Consider the following 26,224-nt stretch of genomic DNA (forward strand, 5'->3'; position numbering starts at 1 on the left):
GCGATCTTAGTGGTGGAGATAGCGGAGTAGCTCAGGGTCGAACAGGTTGCACACCATCTGGTCCCTCTAAAGCGAACACTTGAAGAAAAAGGATGAAGTTATTGTTGGGAGACAAAGATGATGGATTAGGCTTTCCCAAAGTCCAGTTTGTGGAAAGTTCCAGCTCATCCACGAGATGATGTGAAACAGGCAGTCTGAAAGCAGGTGATTGTGGAATTGAGGGTGGTGGTGAAGAAGCAGTAAAGCAAAGTGTCGTCAACAGACGTACAGAAACTGACCCCGTGCTTGTTTCCAATGCATCAGAAAATGAGGAGGCCAAGAATGGAACCATGGGTACACTCCAGATTATTTTCCAGGATGGAAGTTGTGGCTTGGCTCACTGATGGGATTCCCACTATGGGTCAGCAGTGAGCCTAGGAGTGCATGGGTCTAACAGCATTGGTGGGACTAGGTGGGGAGCTCAGGTCTGGCTGCACTGCTTTATAAGTTTTTAAGTAATCTCTGCGATCACTGAATTCAGTGTTACGTGATAGGTTCTTAATGTGTCTGTTTCCATCTCACAGCAGCCGCTAATTAGTGTCTATATTTTCAAACTCTTAAAGCCCAGGTGATAGTAATCAGAGGCTTGATTTGCCCAAGAAGCTTTCAAATTCCATTCATTTGTTCAGAGAAAAGACTGCAACTTAAGATGTGGAAAAACACTGCTAGGAATTTCCTCGGAGCTGCTTCTGCTCCACAATCGTAACTTTGTCGGAATTGCACCATGAATGGGGTTTCCGCGCACTTCCAGCAAAGTTACGGTGGCAGAGCAGGACCAAGGAAATTCACAGCCTTTGTTTGTTGCACTCTGTTTCGGTCAGCTTGGTAGGCCTTCTAATGTTAAAAAAAAATGAATACTGTTCATTTCAGTTTAGTTGTAAATCTACTCACAATCATCCAATTTCTATCCAACTCATTTTCAAAGTCACACAAAGTGTAATACTGTTAGACAACAACCACCTCCATTTATACAGCACCATTAACGTATAAAAAGATCACAAAAAGCTTCTCAGAGGCGTAATCAGACAAAAATGGACCCAGCGCCAAAAAAGGAGATATTGGGAGGTGTGACCAAGCTGGTTTTAAAGAGCGTCTTAAAGGAGGAGAGGGAGGTGTAGTGGTGGGCAGGTTTATGGAGGGACAAAATGCTTGCATTCCCAAGAGTTGGATTGTGTAGCTTTTCTTGACACACGAGCTAAAAACACAACTGAAGTAACTTTCTGAAAATATTTTTATTTTTTTGCCCATGAGTTTGGCTTTTTAAAACAGCATATACTGGTCAATATTCAGGAGAATGTTCAGCTGTTCCAAACTACAAACTGTTACAAAACAAATTGTACACTTTTAAAGCAACTATGGAAACATTGCACACACATCTGTAGTCACTAGGCCACAGTCTTAAAAATTCAAAAGCATACATTTGGTAGATAAACAGCTGGCAGTTTCTTCACTAAGTCAGGTTTTCCACAACAGATATCGAAGGAATAGTTAAACAAAAGACTGCACATTGTTCAAATAAAATTAATTTCTCATTATATTTTGAGACGGTGGAAAAACACACCAGAAAGTTGTCTGAATTAATACTTCTGACAGGTCCATACGAGCAAACTGAGAGGGCAGCATGTGTATTCTTCATCCTTATTTTTAAGGTTATCAATCATTTCAAAATAGTGTCTTCACTGGCTGAAATGAGAGATGAATTTACTGTTTTATGTAGATACACACATTTAATATATTTATTAAAAAATTCTGGTTAACTTTTGTGCTCAAAGGGATGTTAGCACTAGAAAATGTGACACTGCCATTTTGGCCACTCAGTGCCAGTATCAAAATCTCCCTGGTCAGATACAGGGTAAAAGCTCCTCTATACTTCTCCCCACCACCCTCCTCCACCCCCCCCCCCCCCCCACCGTACTTTCTTCAGTCTCAGGAAAGCACCCCTACACATCAGTGTGACTTGACTACACACTCATGCTTTTGTGGCTCTCAGACTGAGGGGTAGCTTTATACTGTGGAAAAAAGCACAACTAGACAAATGAGACTTCCATCAGTCCGGGCTGGATTCAAATCCTTGTCGAATCAACAATAATTTGTATTTATATTGCACCTTTACGTAGAATAATGTCCCAAAGCGCTTTACAGAAGCGTAATCAGACAGAAATCAATGCCGAGCAAAAGGGTGACTAAAATCTTGGTCAATGTAATATTACACAAAACATGTTCTTAGTCACATACAACTCTTACTTTCCTTAACCAGGCACCAATACGTAAAGTTTAGTTACAGTAGCATAGAATCAATTTTATTTTTCAAATACCTTCTGCCAATTGTTTCGCAATGCGTTCAAGCTCTTCTCGTTTCTTTTTTTCTTCCTCCTCAATTCTTCTCTCCTCTTCTGCAATAGGCTTCAGATAATCTTCATTATAAAATGGACAAACATGAACAGTGAAGCCTCTTTCTAAATGAACTGTCCTAAGAATTTTCCATTTGTATCTTTTGTTTCCTAAAGTTGGAATTCTAATTCCCTGCCAACAAGTTTCATCAAATGCAATTATGGTTCCATTCACATACTGGTGACTAACTGTTGGATTATCACCTAAAGAGTGAAGGAAAAAGTGCAGCAACGGAGCTGGTGTGTGGCAAACTCTAGCTTTAACCTGAAGAAATACAGCCGATTTTGCCTGAACTCTCCACGTAGGTTAGGAAAGGCCAGCAATTTGTTTCATGCCTTCAGAAAAGCGTAATTCTGCATTCAGAACAAGACGAGCTCAGATTCTTACCGTATCTCTTCTTCCCATAGATGAGGCCGACCAGCAATGCTGAGTACCTAGCCATCTGTAACAGAATATTGTACAGGTTTACTGAAGCTGTATCACTTCACTCTCCAGAAAGAACAACTCCTAGTTGCAGTGATAATTATAAACACAATGGGCCAGAATTTGCTATCAAAACAATGTTGAGGTTAATGGCGCTCGCTATTATTTATATGTAAATGTTACAGCAACTTCAGGCGAGGGGCAGATGCGCAGTTAAGCACGGAAATCCAAAAGTTGTTGTCCGAGTTGCCCCGCTCCACCGTTAGCTTTGCGAAAACAGCATCTCGCTGTCTGCCTCACTACTGAAATGCATTGAATGGTGTGAAGTTGCTGTATTTGTGCAGTAGATACGAACTAAACTCACCACAGAAAATTAAGTCGGCATTTCAAGCACATGTACCCTTTTAACGACGTGATAACTGTTAATTACTGCCAATCAAATTCTCTGGCACTGAAAAATAACTATTGCAAGTGAGGCGTCTCATTGCTTCAGGTATTAATTGTTGTTGGAGATTTTAAAGATGTAAAATTTTTTTAATTTCATTTTTTTTTCTTTTCCTGTGTGTCCTTTTTCTCTCTCTCAATCCAATCTTTCTGTCCATCCCTCATTATTTTCCTTTCTGTACCTGATTTAATATTGAATTCACCCACTCTAATTTACACTTCCTTCTCAGTCCTTGAGCTGTTTATTTCACAATCCTTAAATTTGATTGGTTGAGGAGGAACAGTTATCAGCTTGCAGTCAGCAACTTGCTACGCAAAAAAATTAAAAACCTAAAGGTGCAAGGGCAAGTCTAACTAACAGCAAATGCCGTTAGATGCCCTGTCACAGCAAATTATGTCCCAAATATTCCAGATTCTCCCTCCTCCCCCTCAGAGAAGATACTGATTCGAAATGCTTCTTTATACAAGACTGCACAAAAACAAGATGGTCATATCTGATGAAAGCAGAGTTCCTTCATGTCTCAAACAAAATTGTTGTTGTAGGTAAGTTTTCATATGACTATCGATAGAATGTGAATTTAAAATGGACTTCAGTTACCTGTAGCCATGACAAAGTTCATTTGTTTTGGTGTTGGAGGTGGAAATACTCAAAACAGTTTACAGATATCTGCATTTCAGGGACCCAACTGAGCTATTCTGTCCCCCACGGTAATGTTTCCTGTATTTATAATTTAATTGCATCAGAAATTACCTCACATTTTTGAAATACTAAATGTAGATGGTGAGCAGACAACTCATTGGGCCAGATGTTGCTGGAAAAATAATGGCGTGTTAACGACGCATGCCGTTATTAATGCGCAAATCGGCCAGCAAGTTCAGGGAATTGAGATACACCGTGAGTTGCAAATCTCCAGACCTGCTGGACGATTTACAGCGCTCCACCGTCTGCTTCGCACAAACAGTATCTCACCCTTAGCCTCCCCGTTATTTTTAAGAACTTGCTGGATTTGCACATTAATTTTCCATTAAAATCACCACAGAAAGTTAGGGCTGGAACTTAACAGCATAAGCACATTTTTAACAACGCAAAAATCCTTAATGCAATGGCAATCAATCTCTCTGGCCCAGAAAGGGGACAATTTAAACTATTCAATCTCATTCCTGCTTGTTGTTAAGAGTTTTTAAAAAATTCTTACTTTTCCTTTTTTTTCCCTCTCCCAATCCAATCTTTCTTTCCCTACCTGTTCTCACCCTCCTTCGCTGCCGTTCCTGTTTCTTTCTCAAACCTTAAATCTCATTGGTTAAGGAGATACACTGTTGGTCCCACTGTTCAACAAGGTCCTAGATGCCCCATTGCCCTCGCCACACCGTTATCAGCTCGCACTTCCAGCAAGTTAAGGCACAAAAAATTTGAGCTGAAGGGTGCAAGAAAAAAGTCTAACAGCACGCACCGCAAGATGCCCCACTCCAGCAAGATCCCGCCCATTATGTCTAATGACTGGGCCATCAAAGATAATTCACAAGTCAGAATGCCAATATGGATTGTTTTAAGATTCAGAGGGTGAGTCCTCAGCAACTTGCATACTGTTCATTAATGTGCATTATCAATATTTTGCATAATGTCTTTGACCTTGGATGCTAAAAGCTTTCTGTAGAAAGCAGAAAATTGTATAATAGCTCAGTTCTCTACAAGGCATTTAGCTCCCGGCTTTGATTGCCTATTTCTAACTAAGGTGGCAAATGAAAATCATGTCTTATTTTACCAATGCTTCTTCAGAGACGAAGAGTCCTGCCCCGTGTCCCCGCTCCCAGTAACTCCATTCCCCCTCCCAATAACCCCGCTCCCCCTCCCGGTGTCCCTCCCGCTCCCAGTATCCCCGCTCCCCCCTCCCGTTCCCAGTATCCCCGCTCCCCCCTCCCGTGTCCCCGCGTCCCCGCTCCCAGTATCCCCACTCCCCCTCCCATGTCCCCCCTCCCGTGTCCCCGCTCCCAGTATCCCCACTCCCCCTCCCATGTCCCCCCTCCCGTGTCCCCGTTCCCAGTATCCCCGCTCCCCCCTCCCGTGTCCCCGCTCCCAGTATCCCCACTCCCCCTCCCGTGTCCCCCCTCCCGTGTCCCCGCTCCCAGTATCCCTGTCCCAAGGTCCTGGTTTGACCTTAGCTCAGGCTCCACTAGGCCCGAGCGGCGGCGGAACCGTTCACTGAGAGGCAAGCGACACCGGATCGCGCTCGCTCGCCCGCCCACCGACCGACCGACCGACACAACGGCCCCGCTCCCCACCTTGATGAAAGGCGACACCTGCACCGGAGGAACCATAGCGACCGTCAACGAGCCGACAGGAAGTGTCCGCACAAGGCTGGAAACCGGGGAAACGGCGGGCGCGCGCTTTACGTCATCACGCTCGGCACGTTCCAACAAGCGGGGCGGGCGCGTGTCTTACGTCATCACGCCGGCACGTCCCACCGAGCCCGGCGGGCGGTCGCGGGTGACGTGTCCTGATTGTCTGGAAGTTTTGGCCCGGGCAGGTTGTCTGTGCCGCTGCTGGAAAAGGCTCCGGCGGCGGCTGTTCACCTGCAGTGGGTGCGGGCAGGGTCGGCAACGGAGACCTCAATCCTTTCCTTTCTGTGCAGATTTTTAAAAAAAATATTCTCGGGATGTGGGCAGTGCTGCATTAGTTGCCCTGACACAACGGACCTGCTGAGTCTCTCTAGCGTTTGCTGTTTTAGTTTTTAGATTTTCAGCAACTGCTTTTTATTTTTTTTTAATCTCCGTTTGCTCTTTTCATCTTTGACATATGGTCATGTTTTTAAACCATAAAACAAAAACACACAAATCTAGGGCATTGCAAATGCAAACTGATGAGTACATTACCCTTTAAAACGCAGCAAGTGCAAATACAGACAAGTTTCAAAATAAAGTACATTGTTTTCACAAAAGTTGTCCAAGACCGGATACAAGGAGAACACCCTGTTCTTCTACAACAAGTGCCGTGGGGTGTTTTATGCCCAGCTTTTTTTTAATATTCGTTCATGGGATGTGGGCGTCGCTGGCCAGCATTTGTTGCCCATCCCTAATTGCCCTTGAGAGGGTTTTGGTGAGCCGCCTTCTTGAACCGCTGCAGTCCGTGTGGTGAAGGTTCTCCCACAATGCTGTTAGGTAGGGAGATCCTAGATTTTGACCCGGCGACAATGAAGGAGCAGCAATATATTTCCAAGTCAGGATGGTGTGTGACTTGGAGGAGAACATGCAGGTGATGGTGTTCCCATGTGCCTGCTGCCCTTGTCCTTGACTTATCAGGCAGAACAGGGCCTTGGTTTAATGTCTCATCTGAAGATGGCATCTCCGGCAGTACTGCACTGAAGGGGCAGCCTAGATTATGTGCGCTGGAATTGGACTAACAATCTTTTGATTTAGAAGTAAGAGTAACCAAGCTGCCCTTAACTGCTAGTTTGACCCCTGAAAATGTTCTGGAAACGAGGAATACCACCTCTAACTGCCCAATTTAGTTTGTGAGATCATAGAGTCAAAGAATGATTACAGGACAGAAGGAGGCTGTTCGGCCCATCGAGCCTGTGCCGGCACTTTGTAAGAGCAATCCAGTTAGTTCCATTCCCCGGCTCTTTCCCCTTCTTTTCCCTTCAAGTATTTATCCAATTCCTTTTTGAAAGCCATGATTGAATCTGCTTCCACCACCCTTTCAGGCAGCGCATTCCAGATCACATCTACTTGTTACGTAAAAAAGTTTTTCCTCATGTCGCTTTTGGTTCTTTTGCCAATGACCTTAAATCTGCCAACGGGAACAGTTTCTCTTTATTTACTTTATCTAAACCCTTTGCGATTTTGAACACTTCTATCAAATCTCCTCTTAACCTTCTCTGCTCTAAGGAGAACAACCCCAGCTTCTCCAGTCTACCCACGTAACTGAAGTCCCTCATCCCTAGAACTATTCTAGTAAATCTTTTCTACACCATCGCTAAGGCCTTCACATCCTTCCTAAAGTGCGGTGCCCAGAATTGGACACAATACTCCAGTTGTGGCTGAACCAGTGTTTTATAAAGGTTCAACATAACTTCCTTGCTTTTGTACTCTATGCCCCTATTTATGAAGCTCAAGACCCCATATACTTTTTCAACCACTTTCTCAACCTGTCCTGCCACCTTCAAAGGTTTGAGCACATATACCCCAAAGTCTCCTCTTTTAAGAGAACAAACCTAGATTCCTTAACCTGTCCTTATAACAAGTTCCTGATATCCACCTCTGCACCCTGTCAAGCACAATGATATCCATCCTTTGCTTTGGTAACAATCTATACAACATTCTCTTTAACTCTTGCACTCCATTTAACCCTGAATTTGGTTCCATTTTCCTCTTTTCTACACCCCCTATCAACCTCTTGGATGCACACTGTCCTGTTCAGGATAAGACATTACAGTCTTTGGACAGCTCTGTTGATGCTATTAATTCTGCTTCCCGGTCAACTCACCAGTTTATATTCTTTGGCCAGTCGGGGATACTTTTCCCTCTCCTGTCACAAATGATCTGGTTGAGTTTGCTAAATAAACTCTTCCGAATCTTTTGTCAGTTATTTCATGCTTTAGCATGTATTTTTTGAACAGTTTTTTTGATTACACAGTAACACGTTAATCATAGCCAAAGCATCTCCAGCAATGGTTTCTCTTCCCACCCCCACTCCAATACCCCTCGAGTTCCTCAAGGTTCTGTATTTGGCCTCCTCTCCCTCATCTACATGCTGTCCCTTTGGTGACATCATCCACAGACATGGGGTGACACCCAGCTCTACCTCTACGCAACCTCTCCCGACTCCTCCACTGCCTCAGTGTTGTCAGACTCTTTTTCCGACGACCAATTTTGGATGACCCTCAATTTTCTCCAGTTAAATATTGGGAAGACCAAAGCCATCATCTTTAGCCCCCACCATGGACTCTGAACTCTGTGATTCCATCCCCCTCCCTGGCCAGTATCTCTGGCGGAACCAGATTGTTCGCAACCTTGACGTCCTATTTGACCCCAAGCTGAACTTCTGACCCCATTTCTTCTCTATCATAAAGACTGCTTACTTCCACCTCTGTAGCACTACCCACCTCATCCTCTACTTCAGCCCATCTTCTGCTGAAATCCTAATCTATGCCTTTGTCACCTCCAGACTTAACTATTCCAGTGCTCTCCTGGCCAGTCTCCTGCCGTCTACCTTTCATAAACTTCAGCTTACACAAAACTCCGCTGCCCGTATCCTATCTCACACCAAGTCCTGCTCACCCATCACTCCTGTCCTTGCTAATGTACATTGGCGGCCGGTCCCTGACCGCCCCCAATTTAAAATTATCATTCTCATCCTTTCATAACTTTGCTCTTCCTATCTCTCTAAACTCCTTCAGCCCTACAATTCCCTGGAACTTAATTCCTCTGACTCTTCCCTTTTGTGCAATCCCCTCCCTTTAGCCCACCATTGGCAGCCATGTCCTCAGCCGCCTACGCCCCACGTTCTGGAATTCCCTGCCTCGGCCTCGCCAGCTCTCCAACTCCCTGCCCTCTTTTAAGACCCTCCTTAAAACCCACCTCTTTGACTAAGCTTTTGGTAACCCCTTCCAATATCTTCTTTGGCTCAGCACCCATTTATTTCTGACTATACCTCTGTGAAGTGCCTTGGGACTTTTTCTGTATGTGAAAGGTGCTGTATAGATGCATGTTGCTGCCGTTGGAAAGGTACATCTCACTCACATTAAGGTTTTAATAGTTATTATTTAATGTAGATTATGCTGTAAAATGGGCTAGATAACAAATTTTAATGCTTTGTTGAAATAGCTGGCATTGACTGAGTCTTGCAGAGGTAAAGTACTTAACATTTCAGAAAAAACATTACATTTTTGTAGGATTTCTTTGAACTCAAAGCACTGTAACTGAATGTAGATGATAAGTTGCAGTCAGCCCTGCTGGGAATTAATGGTGGGGCTCAGCTGTCTGTGTAAATATAACTTCTTCATCGTTTTGTGTAGTGATATTCTCTCTGGGATACGATCAGCCCATCAGGCTCTACTTTTAGCTTTTGCTGTTAAGTACTCAATCCTTCCCCATGCTTAGCCAGCTTATAAAGGTTTTCTAATAAAACTGCTGTTTAACGAAACAGATTTTCTGCATGACATGCTAAGCCTTTGAATATTTTACAGCTCACTGTGCTTGCTGCAAAGTTTCCATCAGTCTCTTCTAAACAGTGTAAATGTAATGTTTAATTCTGGTAATATTTCAAACTGATTCTGTAAATACATTTGGTTTTTCAGTTTAATAGGGATGGGGGTTGCTCTTCTCAATATTTTGCTGTTCATCTTAATTCTGTTCTAGAGTCCTGTCAGTGTTATACTGTAATTGTTTTATCTGTTTGCCTTTAGTGACAAGACCTCACTATAAGAAAGCAGCTCAGCTCAATTGACCTCCTTTATAAATACAAAACTGTATAAAGCCATCAAATTAAACTCAGCATACCAGTGGTGATAAGACCCAAACAATCCAGCAATTAGATTTAGCTATTGGGAGTTAGATTTATTTACTGTTTGAGGAAAAGTCTTTATTTTTCCCCAATATCTGCTTTACTCACCAGACATCCCCCAATTCAAACCGCTCATTGTTGGAGCTCTTACAGTTTTCCTCAACTCCAAAGCAGGTAAGTAATGCACATGTTAGGAGCGATAAACTTATTAATCAGCATAGCTTTTAACTTGTCATTCCATTTGCACTAACACTGCTATCACACGTAGAATTTTACAGCACAGAAACAGGCCATTTGGCCTAACAGGTCTATGCTGGTGTTTATGCTCCACACGAGCCTCCTCCCACCTTACTTCACCTCACCTTATCAACATATCCTTCTATTCCTTTCTCCCTCATGTACTTATCTAGCTTCCCCTTAAATGGATCTATACTAATCGCCTTAACTACTCCATGTGGTAGCGAGTTCCACATTCTCACTGCTCTCTGAGTAAAGAAGTTTCTCCTGAATACTTTATTGGATTTATTAGTGACTATCTTATATTTATGGCCCCTAGTTTTTGGACTCCCTCACAAGTGGAAACAACTTCCCTCTGTCTACCCTATCGAACCCATCATGTTTAAGTGAGTCAGACCAAAACATTTTTAAAGTAAAACACCAACAAATCATACATAAACAGATCACAGGAGTTGCTTTTAATTTGTTATCCCCAGCCTTCCCCTCCTCTTCTGTTCAACTGAATTGATCCAGCCCATGGACTTCTGCAGAACCCAGTCAATGCTGTTTGTTGATCAACTCATGGCAAAGTGTGGTTAAAAAGTACAGAAAGAACCACCCTCTTCCCTTTACCTTCTTACTCGCACAGCTGGTAACTAACTGAGGTTGGCATATTTCATCCCAGCAGAGATATAAGTGTGAATACTAATCAAGATTGAAATTCCAACTCAAGGGTCCTAGTGGGAGCCAATTGTTCTAGTGTTGCAGCTACCAGGCCGCTCATGAAAAGCTGCATTTAATGTTTTTGCTTTAAATAATTATGAATAGTATTAAATGTAAATTATTAAATCCTTAAGTGGAAGCACCAGAAAGTAATTTCAAAATATTTTCTGCTTCTCTGATTTTTCACTGTGGGTTCAATTAAAACCTGTTCCATGTTGAAATATTATCTAGTACATAAAATCAGAATTAGTTAAAATATCATGAATTCTATCCTTTCTGGCTTATTTAAATTACTCAAAATGGCAACGCAGTACAGTGTGCACTGAGTTAATGTCTTCAATAACATAAGCTCAAGAGAACTTAGCATGAAGTTATTTCATTACTCATTCCAACGCAAACAAAGTGTCATGAATTTTTCTTTTTTTAAAACTTATTCAGAGAATAGAATATATACAAACGCTTTGTGGAGTTGCTGTACCATTTTATTAATGGTACTTATAGGAAAATATGTTCACACTAGGTTCCTAGTTCCATTAAGTGCATGAAGGGAACTGCATGCTTTTTGGAGTCAGGGTAACTTGGCTTTGTCAGGGAAATTTCAAGATTATTGCCTGCGTAGAGAGGGGTCTTGCCTCTTGTGGGCTCTAGTGACCGAATCAAACAGGTAAATAAAATCCTCTTTCCTCCTGTGGTGGCCAGTCTGAGTGTGTGGACAGGGTTACCTGGGTTGTGTTAAAAATAACGTGTTTATATGATGTCTTTCAAAACAACAAACTGTCCCAAGGTACTTTACAAAGGGGTGGGAAGGGGAATCGGTGGACACTGAGCAAGAAGTAGGAGAGAAGTTAGGGGAGCTGACCCAAGGCATGTTCAAAGAGGTAAGTTTTGAGGAGGCTTTTGAAGGTGGGGAGAGAGGCAGAAAGGTAAAAATATTGAGATGGGGATTACAGAGAAGTAAATGGTTGAAAGCTGATAATAAAGAGAAAGGCAGTGGACACATAGCAGACAAGCGGTAGAAGAGTGAAGGGTGCACGCCGTGTTGTAGGGCTGAAGATGATTGTAGAGGTCAGCTGGAATAAGGCCATTGGGAACTTGAAGATGAAAATTTAGGATTTTAAAGTCAGGACAGGGAACTAAGGAACAGGGAGCCAGTGGAGGTCAGGGAAGACACAAGTGATGGACATGCATGGTAGGGTATGCAAAATTCTGCAGAAATTAAAGTTTGTGTTCCATGGAGCTGGCATCAGAGAAGTCAGCCATGAAATGACAAAAGTGTGGATGTTGGTTCAGTGCCAAGGAGGTAATAAGGTAATTGCCATATTAATTGGGAATTGAGTGAGTTCCTTGTTGAGGAAGGTTGCTTCAGCTAGACAGCAGTCTTACAGGCAGAAACATTTGTATAATGCATTTAAGGGGAAGCTAGAGATGCACATGAGGGAGAAAGGAATAGAAGGATATGCTGGTAGGGTTAGATGAAGAGGGGTGGGAGGAGGCTCGTGTGGAGCACAAACATAGACATAGACCAATTGGGCCAAATGGCCTGTTTCTATGCTGTAGATTCTATGTAATTCTATGTAAAACAGTAGGCTGTGAATTCCTTGCAAAGCTTTAAGCCACTGTCACCAGGTAGACCTAGTAATACAAGACAGTTTGTCAAAAGTGCAAACTTGGGCAACATGTTGCAACATTCAATGGCATTACCATTGTCGAGTCCACCACCATCAACAACCTGAGGATACACCAATTACTAGAAACTCAACTGGGCCAGCCACATAAATGCCGTGGTAATGAGAGCAGGTGAGAGGCTGTGTATTCTGCGGCGAGTGGCTCACCTGCTGATTCCCCAAAGCCTCTCCACCTTCTACAAGGCAAAAGTCAGGAGTGTGATGGAACACTCTTCAGTTGCTTGGATGGCTAAAGCTCCAACAACACTCAAGAAGCTCGACACCATCCAGGGCAAAGCAGTCCACTTGATCGGCACCTCATCCATCAACTTAAACATCCACTGTGTACCTTGGCTGCAGTGGTTGCTATCTACACGATGCACCTCTCAAACCCGCAACCTCCACCACTTAGAAAGACAAGGGCAGCTGGTGCGTGAGAACATCATCACCTCCAAGTTCCCCTTCAAATCACACACCATCCAGACTTGGACATATATTGTCATTCCTTCATTAACGATGGGTCAAAATCTTGAAACTCCCTACCTAACAGTATTGTGGGAGCACCATCACCACATGGACTACTGCGGGTCCAAGAAGGCGGCTCACCACCACTTTCTCAGGGTATCTAATGATGGTCAATAATTGACGGTCTTGCCAGCGACGCCCACATCCTGAAATGAATTACAAAAAACTCCTCGGCACTCCATTATTTTGATGAGCACAAAATTCACCAAATTCCAAATAAATAAAGGAGTTACCACCAAGGTCCCTTTATTATGGGATAGCTTTTGTGGCCTCAGCTGTCGCAGAGAATCTTCACAAACAAACACAGTGCAGGTTAGAATAGAGTTATAACATTATAGCCCAATATTCTCAGCAACTTGCTGATAGCAATATTCTGTGTAAAATTACCCCTTATATCTATTAAAAAAATGTTAAAGTCAATCCTGTGATATGTTAGTGGTAATATGAAATCTTTTGTTCATCTCATGTAACAAGACTCTGTTACACTAGATCTAAAAAGATTCAGCACACATTCTCAACTGAAAAGGTTTCAGGGAAATATGGTAAGTGCAGGTTTTTTAAAAAATAAATCTTTATTATTTGATATATTTTACTGAGCTGTGATGAAAAACTGTACTTTGAAAACTTTACAGCATCAAATCTAATATTTGTAAATTATATCTTGCAGTAATTTTGCGACATTTGTAACTATTTTATACAAGGGGCCCGGTCACCTGCAACTTGAATAGGTTTTATTCACAGGTGCAGTATTTACAATTTATTGTATTGTATCTGATAGAGATGATTAGAGTTTATTCCTCCAAATCTTTCATTCATGCTCACAAAAGAAGCAGATAAGTTGCTGGAAACATGGATATTCTTGCATATTAGGGGGTTTATGACAAAATAATAAATCAAGATTACTTTTAGGTCAGTGATGTATCAGTTCTATGCCTGATCAAATTCTAGTTTGTGTGTCTGAAAGAAAAGGCACCTCATTGCAATTGAGATAGGGTGCCCTAAGCTTCCACTAAAACCATTTAGGATACCTAGAATCCACTTCAGGATTCGCTATCCATCAGCAGAATTGAAAGCTGGGAGGCTTAAGTCCTCAGGTGAAATCACAGTAGTCAAAAGTCCACCAACAATCATTCATTCTTAGTTGTTTCTCTCAGACTTCCATATTCTCCTCAGTGTCAAACTGCAGAATTAAATTTAAGAGGGGGAAAAGAAAAGATACAGCCACAAGAGAGAAGCTAGTCCTGATAATTAAAGATGCGAAGCTTGGTTGGCAATATTGAAACTGAAAATCTCATTAACAGAAAATGAACAAAGTCAGTAAATATTAACATAAGAACATAAGAAATAGGAGCAGGAGTAGGCCAATCGGCCCCTCGAGCCTGCTCCGCCATTCAATAAGATCATGGCTGATCTGATGCTAACCTCAAATCTAAATTCATGTCCAATTTCCTGCCCGCTCCCCGTAACCCCTAATTCCCTTTACTTCTAGGAAACTGTCGATTTCTGTTTTAAATTTATTTAATGATGTAGCTTCCACAGCTTCCTGGGGCAGCAAATTCCACAGACCTACTACCCTCTGAGTGAAGAAGTTTCTCCTCATCTCAGTTTTGAAAGAGCAGCCCCTTATTCTAAGATTATGCCCCCTAGTTCTAGTTTCACCCATCCTTGGGAACGTCCTTACCGCATCCACCCGATCAAGCCCCTTCACAATCTTATATGTTTCAATAAGATCGCCTCTCATTCTTCTAAACTCCAATGAGTAGAGTCCCAATCTACTCAACCTCTCCTCATATGTCCATCCCCGGGATTAACCGAGTGAACCTTCTTTGTACTGCCTCGAGAGCAAATATGTCTTTTCATAAGTATGGACACCAAAACTGTATGCAGTATTCCAGGTGCAGTCTCACCAATACCTTATATAACTGCAGCAATACCTCCCTGTTTTTATATTCTATCCCCCTAGCAATAAAAGCCAACATTCCGTTGGCTTTCTTGATCACCTGCTGCACCTGCATACTAACTTTTTGATTTTCTTGCACTAGGACCCCCAGATCCCTTTGTACTGCAGTACTTTCCAGTTTCTCGCCATTAAGATAATAACTTGCTCTCTGATTTTTCCTGCCAAAGTGCATAACCTCACATTTTCCAATATTGTATTGCATCTGCCAAATCTCCGCCCACTCACCCAGCCTGTCTATATCCCCTTGTAGGTTTTTTATATCCTCCTCACTCTCTACTTTCCCTCCCATTTTTGTATCATCTGCAAACTTTGATATGTTACACTCGGTCCCCTCCTCCAAATCGTTAATATAGATTGTAAAGAGTTGGGGACCCAGCACCGACCCCTGCGGAACACCACTGCCAGTCCGAGAATGAACCATTTATTCCAACTCTCTGCTTCCTGTTAGATAACCAATCCTCCACCCATGCCAGAATATTACCCCCCAATCCAGTGATAAGGAAAGTGAAAGATGTTTGGGAGTGTTTTATGCACTATTACATAATCTTTGGATTTTCACAACTTTATAAAATGCTTGAAATTTTTACAATCAGAAAACCTCAAAGTTGTTACCATTTTGTTGTGCACTTCAAGTTGTATTTTATTATCTATACCATAGAACCATAGAAGTTTACAGCACTGAAGGAGGCCGGTTAGCCCATTGTGTCTATGCTGGCTCTTTGCTAAATTGAAATCCACTGAAAAATGACACTTACTAACTGTGATTTATATCTCCAACCTACCCAATACCTTTTCCTTTGTGACGGTAACATTTTGAATTCTCTCCTCTTCAAGGGTTTTGCTGTATCAACTATCACTGGTGCCCAAGTGGATGGATAGGCCAAAATCTCAGGCTGCTGTCAATGCCACTTTGAACCAGACAAAGGAAGTGCATAAGAGCAGTTGAATTTCCTTGAATGATTCTCCTTGAATTTTCATCCTTGTCACCCACCTCTACTTAGTGCCGCAGAAAGCTTAGGGCCATTTGCTATTGCAGTGTTTGCAACGTCATTTGTTTAGCTGTGTTGGAGGTTTTAGTTTCGAAGCATGTATGTATGTATGTGTATGCGCACACACATACATGCTGGTTTTTAGGGCTTGGTCTTAGTGGGGAGATTTGATCAATTACATTTTATTTATGTTTGTATAACTTTTTTGGAGTAGCTGCGTAGTAACAGTGAGGTTTTTAGTTTGCATTGTCACTGTTGGTGATGCAGAATTGTTAATGGATAGATGAAGTGAGGGTGTCGCCTTGGTTATATCTGACAGTCATTGATGATGGAATGAGTGCACAGCTGTTTTTATTTTGAATGGTTGTTATTGCATAAGGAAATAATGTGGGTCAGTCTGTTGTCTTATGTATGTGGAGTCAACTCCTATTCCGTGCATATGAGGTAATAAGGGTGTATCACGTGTTCTCTGGACCACATACATTGAATAAAGCTATTTACCTTTCCAAGATCGGGAAAAAAATGACCTTTTGAGAGGAAGTGTTTAAAATCTACAATATTAAAAATGCCTTGGCAAGAACAAGGCAAAAGAACAGTTCAAAATGTAGTATATAGGATATAGCTGCCAGACTGGGCCTGCGGCAGGTGGTGAGTGAACCAACACGAGGGAAAAACTTACTTGACCTCGTCCTCACCAACCTACCTGTCGCAAATGCATCTGTCCATGACAGTATTGGTAGGAGTGACCACCGCACAGTCCTCATGGAGACGAAGTCCCGTCTTCGCACTGAGGACACCATCCAACGTGTTGTGTGGCACTACCACCGTGCTAAATGGGATAGATTCAGAACAGATCTAGCAGCTCAAAACTGGGCATCCATGAGGCGCTGTGGGCCATCAGCAGCAGCAGAATTGTATTCCAGCACAATCTGTAACCTCATGGCCCGGCATATTCCTCACTTTACCATTACCAACAAGCCAGGGATCAACCCTGGTTCAATAAGGAGTGTAGAAGAGCATGCCAGAAGCAGCACCAGGCGTACCTAAAAATGAGGTGCCAACCTGGTGAAGCGACAACTCAGGAATACATGCATGCTAAACAGCGGAAGCAACATGCTATAGACAGAGCTAAGTGATTCCACAACCAACGGATCAGATCAAAGCTCTGCAGTCCTGCCACATCCAGTCGTGAATGGTGGTGGACAATTAAACAACTAACGGGAGGAGGAGGCTCTGCAAACATCCCCATCCTCAATGATGGCGGAGTCCAGCACGTGAGTGCAAAAGACAAGGCTGAAGCGTTTGCAACCATCTTCAGCCAGAAGTGCTGATGGATGATCCATCTCGGCCTCCTCCCGATATCCCCACCATCACAGAAGCCAGTCTTCAGTCAATTCGATTCACACCTCGTGATATCAAAAAACGGCTGAGTGCACTGGATACAGCAAAGGCTATGGGCCCCAACAACATCCCGGCTGTAGTGCTGAAGACTTGTGCTCCAGAACTAGCTGCACCTCTAGCCAAGCTGTTCCAGTACAGCTACAACACTGGCATCTACCCGACAATGTGGAAAATTGCCCAGGTATGTCCTGTCCACAAAAAGCAGGACAAATCTAATCTGACCAATTACCGCCCCATCAGTCTACTCTCAATCATCAGCAAAGTGATGGAAGGTGTCGTCGACAGTGCTATCAAGCGGCACTTACTCACCAATAACCTGCTCACCGATGCTCAGTTTGGGTTCCGCCAGGACCACTCGGCTCCAGACCTCATTACAGCCTTGGTCCAAACGTGGACAAAAGAGCTGAATTCCAGAGGTGAGGTGAGAATGACTGCTCTTGACATCAAGGCAGCATTTGACCGAGTGTGGCACCAAGGAGCCCTAGTAAAATTGAACTCCATGGGAATCAGGGGGAAAACTCTCCAGTGGCTGGAGTCATACCTAGCACAAAGGAAGATGGTAGTGGTTGTTGGAGGCCAATCATCTCAGCCCCAGGGCATTGCTGTAGGAGTTCCTCAGGGCAGTGTCGTAGGCCCAGCCATCTTCAGCTGCTTCATCAATGACCATCCCTCCATCATAAGGTCAGAAATGGGGATGTTTGCTGATGATTGCACAGTGTTCAGTTCCATTCGCAACCCCTCAGATAATGAAGCAGTCCGAGCCTGCTTGCAGCAAGATCTGGACAACATCCAGGCTTGGGCTCATAAGTGGCAAGTAACATTTGTGCCAGACAAGTGCCAGGCAATGACCATCTCCAAAAAGAAAGGGTCTAACCACCTCCCATTGACATTCAACGGCATTACCATCGCCGAATCCCACACCATCAACATCCTGGGGGTCACCATTGACCAGAAACTTAACTGGACCAGCCATATAAATACTGTGGCTACAAGAGCAGGTCAGAGGCTGGGTATTCTGCGGCGAGTGTCTCACCTCCAGACTCCCCAAAGCCTTTCCACCATCTACAAGGCACAAGTCAGGAGTGTGATGGAATACTCTCCACTTGCCTGGATGAGTGCAGCTCCACCAACACTCAAGAAGCTCGACACCATCCAGGACAAAGCAGCCCACTTGATTGGCACCCTATCCACCCTAAACATTCACTCCCTCCACCACCGGCGCACTGTGGCTGCCGTGTGTACCATCCACAGGAGGCACTGCAGCAACTCGCCAAGGATTCTTCGACAGCACCTCCCAAACCCGCGACCTCTACCACCTAGAAGGACAAGAGCAGCAGGCACATGGGAACAACACCACCTGCACGTTCCCCTCCAAGTCACACACCATCCCGACTTGGAAATATATTGCCGTTCCTTCATCGTCGCTGGGTCAAAATCCTGGAACTCCCTTCCTAACAGCACTGTGGGAGAACCGTCACCACACAGACTTCAGCGGTTCAAGAAGGCGGCTCACCACCACCTTCTCAAGGGCAATTAAGGATGGGCAATAAATGCTGGCCTCGCCAGCGACGCCCACATCACATGAACGAATAAAAAAATATATAATTTCCAACTACTTTCCAACTTCATAAACAGTATTTGAAAGTGGCCAAGCAGTCATCTGTATGGAGACTAAGCTTCAAGAGTAAATTATTGCAATATAATCCTCTAAATGTAATTTATGGATAGTAGAATTACAGAAATGAAAACAAGACAATAGCCTAGCATTACTGTTGGAAATATTAGCTTAACATGCTCATCTGACATTCCACTGACCATTAATATAATGGAGACATTAAATTATTTATTTGAAATGGGTTAATGGAGACATTAAAATAGCAGAGGAATGTCAAGTGAACACATTAAACTTTGCACGTTAGTATATCTCCTACAGTAATTTCTAGCCTCATATTGTTTTTAATGCAAGCCTTTAGAATTTTCTAGAGGACTGATCAATTTAAAGACCTATAGTGATTAGAAGGAGTACAGGACGTGCATATACAACAGAAATGTTATTTCTCCTTATTGTGGGCCTGTACAATTCAGTAGAGAAGGCTGGAAGTCACTTTAGTGGCCAAGTTTCAGAAAAGAATTTCAGGCAAGTTTTTAGTTCAAGTAACTTTCAGCCTTACCACGTAATTTATTTAAAATTATGAGACATCCCATTCTGAAATTGCTGCCTATGCTTTTGGCCACCTATCCTAATATCTCCTTATGTGGCGTGGTATCAAATTTTGTCTGATAATGCTCCTGTGAAGCACCTTGGGATGTTTTACTATGTTAAAGGCACTATATAAATGCAAGTTGTTGTGTTTGGTAATATTCACACATCAGGGCAAGGCAGGAATGGGCAGCTCTGCAAATTATTGATGTGTTTGAGTTTGATTACTCACATTAATTCTGGATGGAGGTTCATTTGACAGATCATTCAAAGTATTTGGCATGGGTCAATGAAGACATCCTCAATGATTGACATCCTGGAGTAAGAAGCTTGGATAGACAATTACAACTGGGCTGAAGAAGTGGGTTGGATTTGTGAAGGGGCAGGTCCAATGATTTTTTGAAGTCCCTTTGTTGAACACGTCTGTGGCTATAAGCTTCTGATTATGGGCTTATATTTGGTAAGTGGTGCTCAGACCACTAGTCAATCAGTCTGAAGCCAGCAGAGAGACTGCATTAAATTTGGATCCTTGCGAGTGAGAAATGAATGTTCAATGTTATGTTGAAAGATAGCTCAGGAGAAGTATCTTTGTTTTGTCCATTTCGCTTTTAAAACTGCCATCATCAACCCCTCCTCAAAAAGCCCATTCTCAACCTTTCTGTCCTTGCAAACTACTGCTCCATCTCCAAACCTCCCTTTCCTCGACAAAAATCTTGAACGCGTTGTCGCCTCCAAAATTTGTGCCCAGCTTTCCTGAAACTCCATTTTTGAATCTCTCCAATCAGGTTTCCAGCTCTGCCACAATACTGAAAGGGCCCTAACCAAAGTCACTAATGACATTCTCTGTGACTGACCGTGGTGAACTATCCCTCCTCATCCTGCTCAACCTCTCTGCAGCCTTAGACATAGTCGACTCCACCAACTTCCTCCAACGTCATTCCTCCGTTGTCCAGCTCAGTGGAATTGCTCTCACTTGATTCTACTCTTACCTCTCTGATCATAGCCAGAGCATCTCCAGGAATGGCTTCTCTTCCTACCTCCGCACTGGCTCCTGCTCACCAGCCTTTCCTTGCTGACCTATGTTGGCTCCCGATCCCCCACTGCCTCAAATTTAAAATTCTCATCCTTGTGTTTAAATCACTCCATGTCTCCCTACCTCTGTAACCTCCACCAGTCCACAACTACCCCCCGGCCCCCAGAACTCTCTGTTCCTCCGACTGACCTTCTATGCATCCTCCTGTCCCTTCACCCCACCATCGGCTGCCATGCTCTCAACCGCCTAGGCACAGCGCTGTGGAATTCTCTCCCTCAATCCCTCCACCTTCAAGACTCTTCTTAAAACCCACCTCTTTAATCAAACTTTCAGTCACCCCTCCTAATATCTCCTTTGTCTGGGCATCATTTTTGTCTGCTTCTGCTTCTGTGAACCACCTTAGAACTTTTTCTATGTTAATGGAGCTTTAGAAATGCAAATTGTTATTGCTGTTGATATTTCAAAGAGAGTATTAACAGTTGCAACTACTGTAAATGTCCCATTTGTACTGAGTACTGTTCATGTACCTGTTTAATGTTGAGTCTGGGTCTGATAAAGTTATCTACCCACCGAAGAGAAAGGGATCAGGTAGCGGCACGTGATATTTTCCAGCGAGCTTCCAAATCTTTTATGAAGCTGCTTTATGAATTCCATTTTTTGTACTGCAAAACCTGCGTAGTCTTCTTTCGATCTGCCGCTTCAGAAAGAATTTAAGATAAAACTAAGTTGAAATTGGGGCTGAAGAGCATTTCTGAATTGCAGCCTCTTGCAATTGTGTTTCTTACAATCACATCTCTAAGTGGCGGAGTATTGTTGGTAAATTAAACTTTAAAATGCCTCTCTGAAAGATCAGAACGGATCTGCATCAGGTGCTGATGCTTTAATCGGTCAGCCGCCAGGGACCCATTTACTGTCGGGCTGAATGTTTCCATGTAAGGAGTAGTTCATGCCGGCTGCCGCCTGCTTCAGAATCGACGGCTGCCCTCGGGGATTCGGTCAGGCTCCAACTGCAACCTCAGCCCCCAGCACGTCCCGCTATATAAACCACAGCTCAAGACACACATCAACAGCAGGGATCACGGGCAAGCATGGTGAGTGTGTAGAGTACGGGCGCCAGCCTTTCTCTCTGCAGTAGGTCGGATCTGGTGGGAGTGATTCTGACTCTTGTTACTTCTCTCTCTCTCTCTCATTTTCTTTGCGCTCCAGGCGAGCAGAAAGACCAAAAAGAAGGAAGGCGGCGCCAAGCGAGCCCAGAGAGCTTCGTCCAATGTCTTTTCCAGCTTTGAGCAGACACAGATTCAGGAATTCAAGGAAGTAAGCAACTAGCTGTGGACTCCCAAAATGTGCATGTCAGAGAGAAACAAAAGAAAGACTGGCATTTATATAATGCCTTTCACGACCTCGGGACGTCCCAAATCGCTTTTGGAGTGTAGTGTCTAGAAAAGATTAGGGAAAAGAGTGAAGGAACGGGTGAAGAAACCCAGAGAAGAGGAGATTATGGAACAAAACAGGAAAGATGGAAGATTTCAGAGGGAAGGGGATGATGAATGAAAATGTTAAATCATATAAAATGAAAGTGGGGAAAAGGGAACTGGAAGAAGAGAATTGGACTTTTAAAAATTAGCTTTTTATTAACATCTTGATTTACGTTGCATCTTAATTCAATACCACTTTTTTGTATTTACCATAGAACTTTGAAAAAGATAGGTACAGTAATGGCGATATTTATAGGAGTCTAAACATAAAACAAAATCTAAAACTGAAAGTAAAACAACCCCAAACTGCGAAAGAAATCCACTCCCTCTCCGTATTAGTCCGACCCCTGCTGAATATTCCGTGCTAATTGCTTGACATTCGTTATTACAAATTCAGCAATTTCCTTACGGCAGAAACATGTCGGGGATATAAATATGTTAATTTATGTAAATGAATGCACATCTTATTTTGCCGTTCGGTTAAATTATTAAAACATTCCTCCTTGTTCGTTACCACGACTGGAAGGAAAGATGCTCGTGAAATGACCACCAATAATTCCTGGGCTGGTGTTTGATCGAAATCCAGCGAGCTGCTTTTAAACTTATTGGTTCGTCGAGTTAAAACTGGGCTGTTCTGATTCTTTTCTCCTTCCCTTTCAGGCTTTCACTTTGATCGATCAGAACAGAGATGGCTTCATTGACAAAGAGGATCTGAAAGACACTTATGCATCCTTGGGTAAATGCTACTTACAAATCAGCAATACGTGTCGGATCAAAGTTGTCTGTTAACATGAACGTGCATTGATGTTACATTTTACACCGTGTCAGCGTATGGTTGACCTGTGCATTGCCTGTACTACGGCATTTAGTAGCTCAACGCGTTCACTCTAACCATAGGAGTATTCTGTAAATGTTTGGACGTCTCAGTTCAACCCCCCCCCCCGCCCTACAAAGATGTCAATAAAAAATTGATCAGCTGGCATCAGAACCAGCTTGTTGCTATCTTCCAGCATTTCTCCTCCCACAGCTAGCCAGTGTCTTATCTTGTGTTAACCATCTACATCGTTATTTCATTTTAATAAACTAGTCACACTAGATCAGTTTATAATTGAATATTTCAAATATTGAAAAAAAGAACTTGCATTTATGTAGCAACTTATCACATCCTCAAGGCATTCCAAAGTTCTTTGCAAGGAGTCTTACAACACCAGGTTATAGTCCATCAGCTTTATTTGGACTATAACCTGGTGTTGTAGGACTCCTTACATTTGTCCACCCCAGTCCATCACCAGCATCTCCACATCAAAGTTCTTTGCAACCTATGAATTGCTTTTGAAATGCAATTACTATTGTTATTAGTGCAAACGTGATTGCCAATTTGCACCATAAACAAATTAAATGGTCATTCATCTTTTTGAATGACCATTTAATTTGTTTATGGTGGTGTTGGTTTAGGGAGGAATGTTGGCCAAGATACCTTGAGAACTCCCTGCTCCTCTTTCAATAACGGAGCTTTCACATGCCTTCAACTGCTGAATCAGGCAGATGCGGCCTTGGTTTAACATTTCACCCGAAAGACATCCCTTTCAGCTTAGGCAGATACCTATATAAACAATGGAATAGGATTAGCAAAAGGAAATTGACCTGGGAGTAATTGTGCACTAGTTACTTTGTGGTCAAGCAATTAAAAAAAAACTATAGAATGCTGGAATATATTACCAGAATATAAATCTGCAGAAGTTATGCTAAGGATTTACAATGTACTGGGCAGACCACAGAATATTATGTTCAGTTTTGGTCACCACACTACAAAAATATATAGACATACTGGAAAGAGAAGAGTAACCAGATTGATCACAAGTGCTAAGGATACTAACTATAAGAAAAGATTGGATAGTATCGAGCTTGAGAGTGCAGAGAGAAGACAGTTAAGAGGGAAGTATATCCAAACTATTGAGTGGTGTAGATAAAGTTACCTCAGACAAACATGGGAAATAAGACCAGAGGCACAAATGGAAACGAGTAACAAATGATTTAAAGTGGATATAGACAGAAATTCTTTACTGGAGGCCATAAATATAAGATAGTCACTAATAAATCCAATAAAGAATTCAGGAGAAACTTCTTAACCCAGAGAGTGGTTAGAATGTGGAACTTGCTACCACATGGAGTAGTTGAGGTGAATAGCATAGATGCCTTTAAGGGGAAGCTAGATAAGTACATGAGGGAAAAGGGAATAGAAGGATATGCAGATGAAGCAGGGTGTGAGGAGGCTCGTGTGGAGCATAAACACCAGCACAGACCAGTTGGGCCGAATGGCCTGCTTCTGTGCTGTAAATTCTATGGAATACTAAATGTTCAATGATCAGCCATATGTGGTAGTAAAACAAGAATATTAAGGTTGCTCAAAAACAGTTGTATGCTACAATGGGAGAACTTGGATGCTGGAGCTTCAAACAGCCTCTTCTCATCCATGACTTTTCTTCTGTTTTTATTTTCAGGCAAACTCAATGTAAAAGATGATGAATTAGAATCCATGCTGAAAGAAGCCACTGGTCCAATTAACTTCACCATGTTTTTAAATCTGTTTGGAGAAAAGCTACATGGTATGTCTCTGCGACTTCTCCATTTCCATTTTCTGCTCCCTAACTTTGGCCTAACTATGATTTTATTTTTTTACACAGGTTCTGATCCAGAAGAGGTGATGTTAAACGCATTCAAAATGTTTGATCCCGATGCCAAAGGACACGTCGGCAAAGACGAGTATGTGCTTCTTGTACTTTCCTGGTGTTTTGCTGGTGCTTGTCTTGCAGTTTTTGTGGTGTCATTATTGTGCATCGTCTGATGTACCATTTGTTTTTTTAATCTGCAGATTAAAACGCATGTTGATGACACAAGCTGACAAGTTCACTGCTGCTGAGGTTTGTATAGATACTTAATTTCACACCTTTCTTTGACAAATGCACAGTTTCTTGTGTAGTTCCGACCAGGCAAGTGTAACATGACCCACGTGCAAGAGAGCCTCCCCATATTCTAGCCCCAAAACGGAATAAATTCTATACTTTGAGCATTCTCTTAAAATGAACTTTCAAATAGAAAATCGCCTACAGTAATTAGAATGTGTTGCATTGTTCTTTTCATAAATTTTGCAAAATAGTAATGGTAATTATATCAACATCTGTGGTGTAAATAAATGAGTAGATAAAAAAACCCTGAAATTAATAATTACATTACACTATATATATATATATATATATATAGTACATGTACACTAAATATGTTTTGTTGAGTTAATTATAGTAGGTACTATCACTTCCCCTCATTATATTTGATCACATTGTCCATAATCAGGTTTTGTATCTGTATGTATATTTTATTTATAATAAGATGCAATGTTATAGGTACAGGTGAAATATTGCAAGTTACAATTTCAATGTGTATAACTGTGTGTAATGTTTCTCCCTCCCTCTCTCTTCCTTTTTTCCATATGCTGTAGGTTGACCAGATGTTTCAGTCCTCGCCCATCGACGCAGCGGGTAACCTGGATTATAAAGCTCTCTGCTACATCATCACGCACGGTGAAGAAAAGGAAGAGTAAATGAAACCACCACAAGTTACCCAGACCTCTCAGATCTTTGCATTTTTCCTTCTTATCAAGTTGCATCAACAGTGAATAAAACCACATTGTAAATAGACAATGTTTCTTGCTGTTTCTGACCCCAGTGACCTCACTGTAAATACAGTTTAATGACCTGTTTATACTGTATATACCTTGTAATCCTGATAATTCAAAGGCATTTTTGTGCTTAAAAAAACTGATTAATCCAATAATTTAAATCAACATAAAAAACATAGAAAACAGGAATTTTATTGCTAAAACATTGGATTATTAGATGACTGAATTAAGCAATTTGAATTAAGAGGGTTAAAGCATTGTCAACATTCAAATGCTGTAGGAGTTTACAGCCAAATGAATGAATATTTGCTAACTCTAAGATGCAGTTTTCATAGTAACAAGTTGTGATTGAGCAAGTTGCAAAATGATGAGCAAAACTTGTTTTTTTTTCAGCCTTGAATTAAAAATAAATTTTACTGGCAGTGCTCCCCCTCCATCACCACCACCTCCCCTTCAGAAAAACTGCTGCTGCTTCACGACCATTCCGGCAGCCCTCCTGGACGCCTCTGGCGCCCAAAATTCTAGTGTCATCCCCTCTGGTGCTCCCAGCTTGTCATCAGCAA

At 42.4% G+C, this 26,224-nt stretch overlaps 2 protein-coding genes across 3 annotated transcripts in view; one reads left to right on the forward strand and one right to left on the reverse strand.

The window, feature by feature from the left end:
- The window catches only part of LOC137328868 (myosin light chain 5-like), a 283,582-nt gene extending 257,899 nt beyond the window's left edge, over positions 1-25,683 (forward strand). The window contains exons 1-7 of one of the 2 annotated variants that reach the window (XM_067994370.1): positions 21,498-21,601; positions 21,717-21,824; positions 22,646-22,721; positions 24,487-24,591; positions 24,670-24,748; positions 24,858-24,906; positions 25,482-25,683. In XM_067994370.1, the coding sequence (XP_067850471.1) occupies positions 21,599-21,601; positions 21,717-21,824; positions 22,646-22,721; positions 24,487-24,591; positions 24,670-24,748; positions 24,858-24,906; positions 25,482-25,583 (522 nt within the window). In that variant the 5' untranslated portion in view covers positions 21,498-21,598 and the 3' untranslated portion in view covers positions 25,584-25,683. Of the gene's footprint in view, positions 1-21,497; positions 21,602-21,715; positions 21,825-22,645; positions 22,722-24,486; positions 24,592-24,669; positions 24,749-24,857; positions 24,907-25,481 lie in introns of those variants that run through there. The other variant, XM_067994371.1, reaches the window with a different exon arrangement.
- Positions 1,253-5,691, reverse strand: LOC137304613 (ATP synthase subunit e, mitochondrial-like). The gene is made up of 4 exons (XM_067973290.1): positions 5,578-5,691; positions 2,818-2,872; positions 2,355-2,453; positions 1,253-1,722 (listed from the first exon to the last, which is right to left on the reverse strand). Exons 1-4 carry the CDS (start codon positions 5,611-5,613, stop codon positions 1,697-1,699), a joined length of 216 nt encoding a protein of 71 aa, XP_067829391.1. The 5' UTR covers positions 5,614-5,691; the 3' UTR covers positions 1,253-1,696.
- Positions 25,684-26,224: the final 541 nt, after the last annotated feature.

The sequence above is a fragment of the Heptranchias perlo genome, chromosome 1 (genome assembly GCF_035084215.1).
Source record: "Heptranchias perlo isolate sHepPer1 chromosome 1, sHepPer1.hap1, whole genome shotgun sequence".
Taxonomy (NCBI): domain Eukaryota; kingdom Metazoa; phylum Chordata; class Chondrichthyes; order Hexanchiformes; family Hexanchidae; genus Heptranchias; species Heptranchias perlo.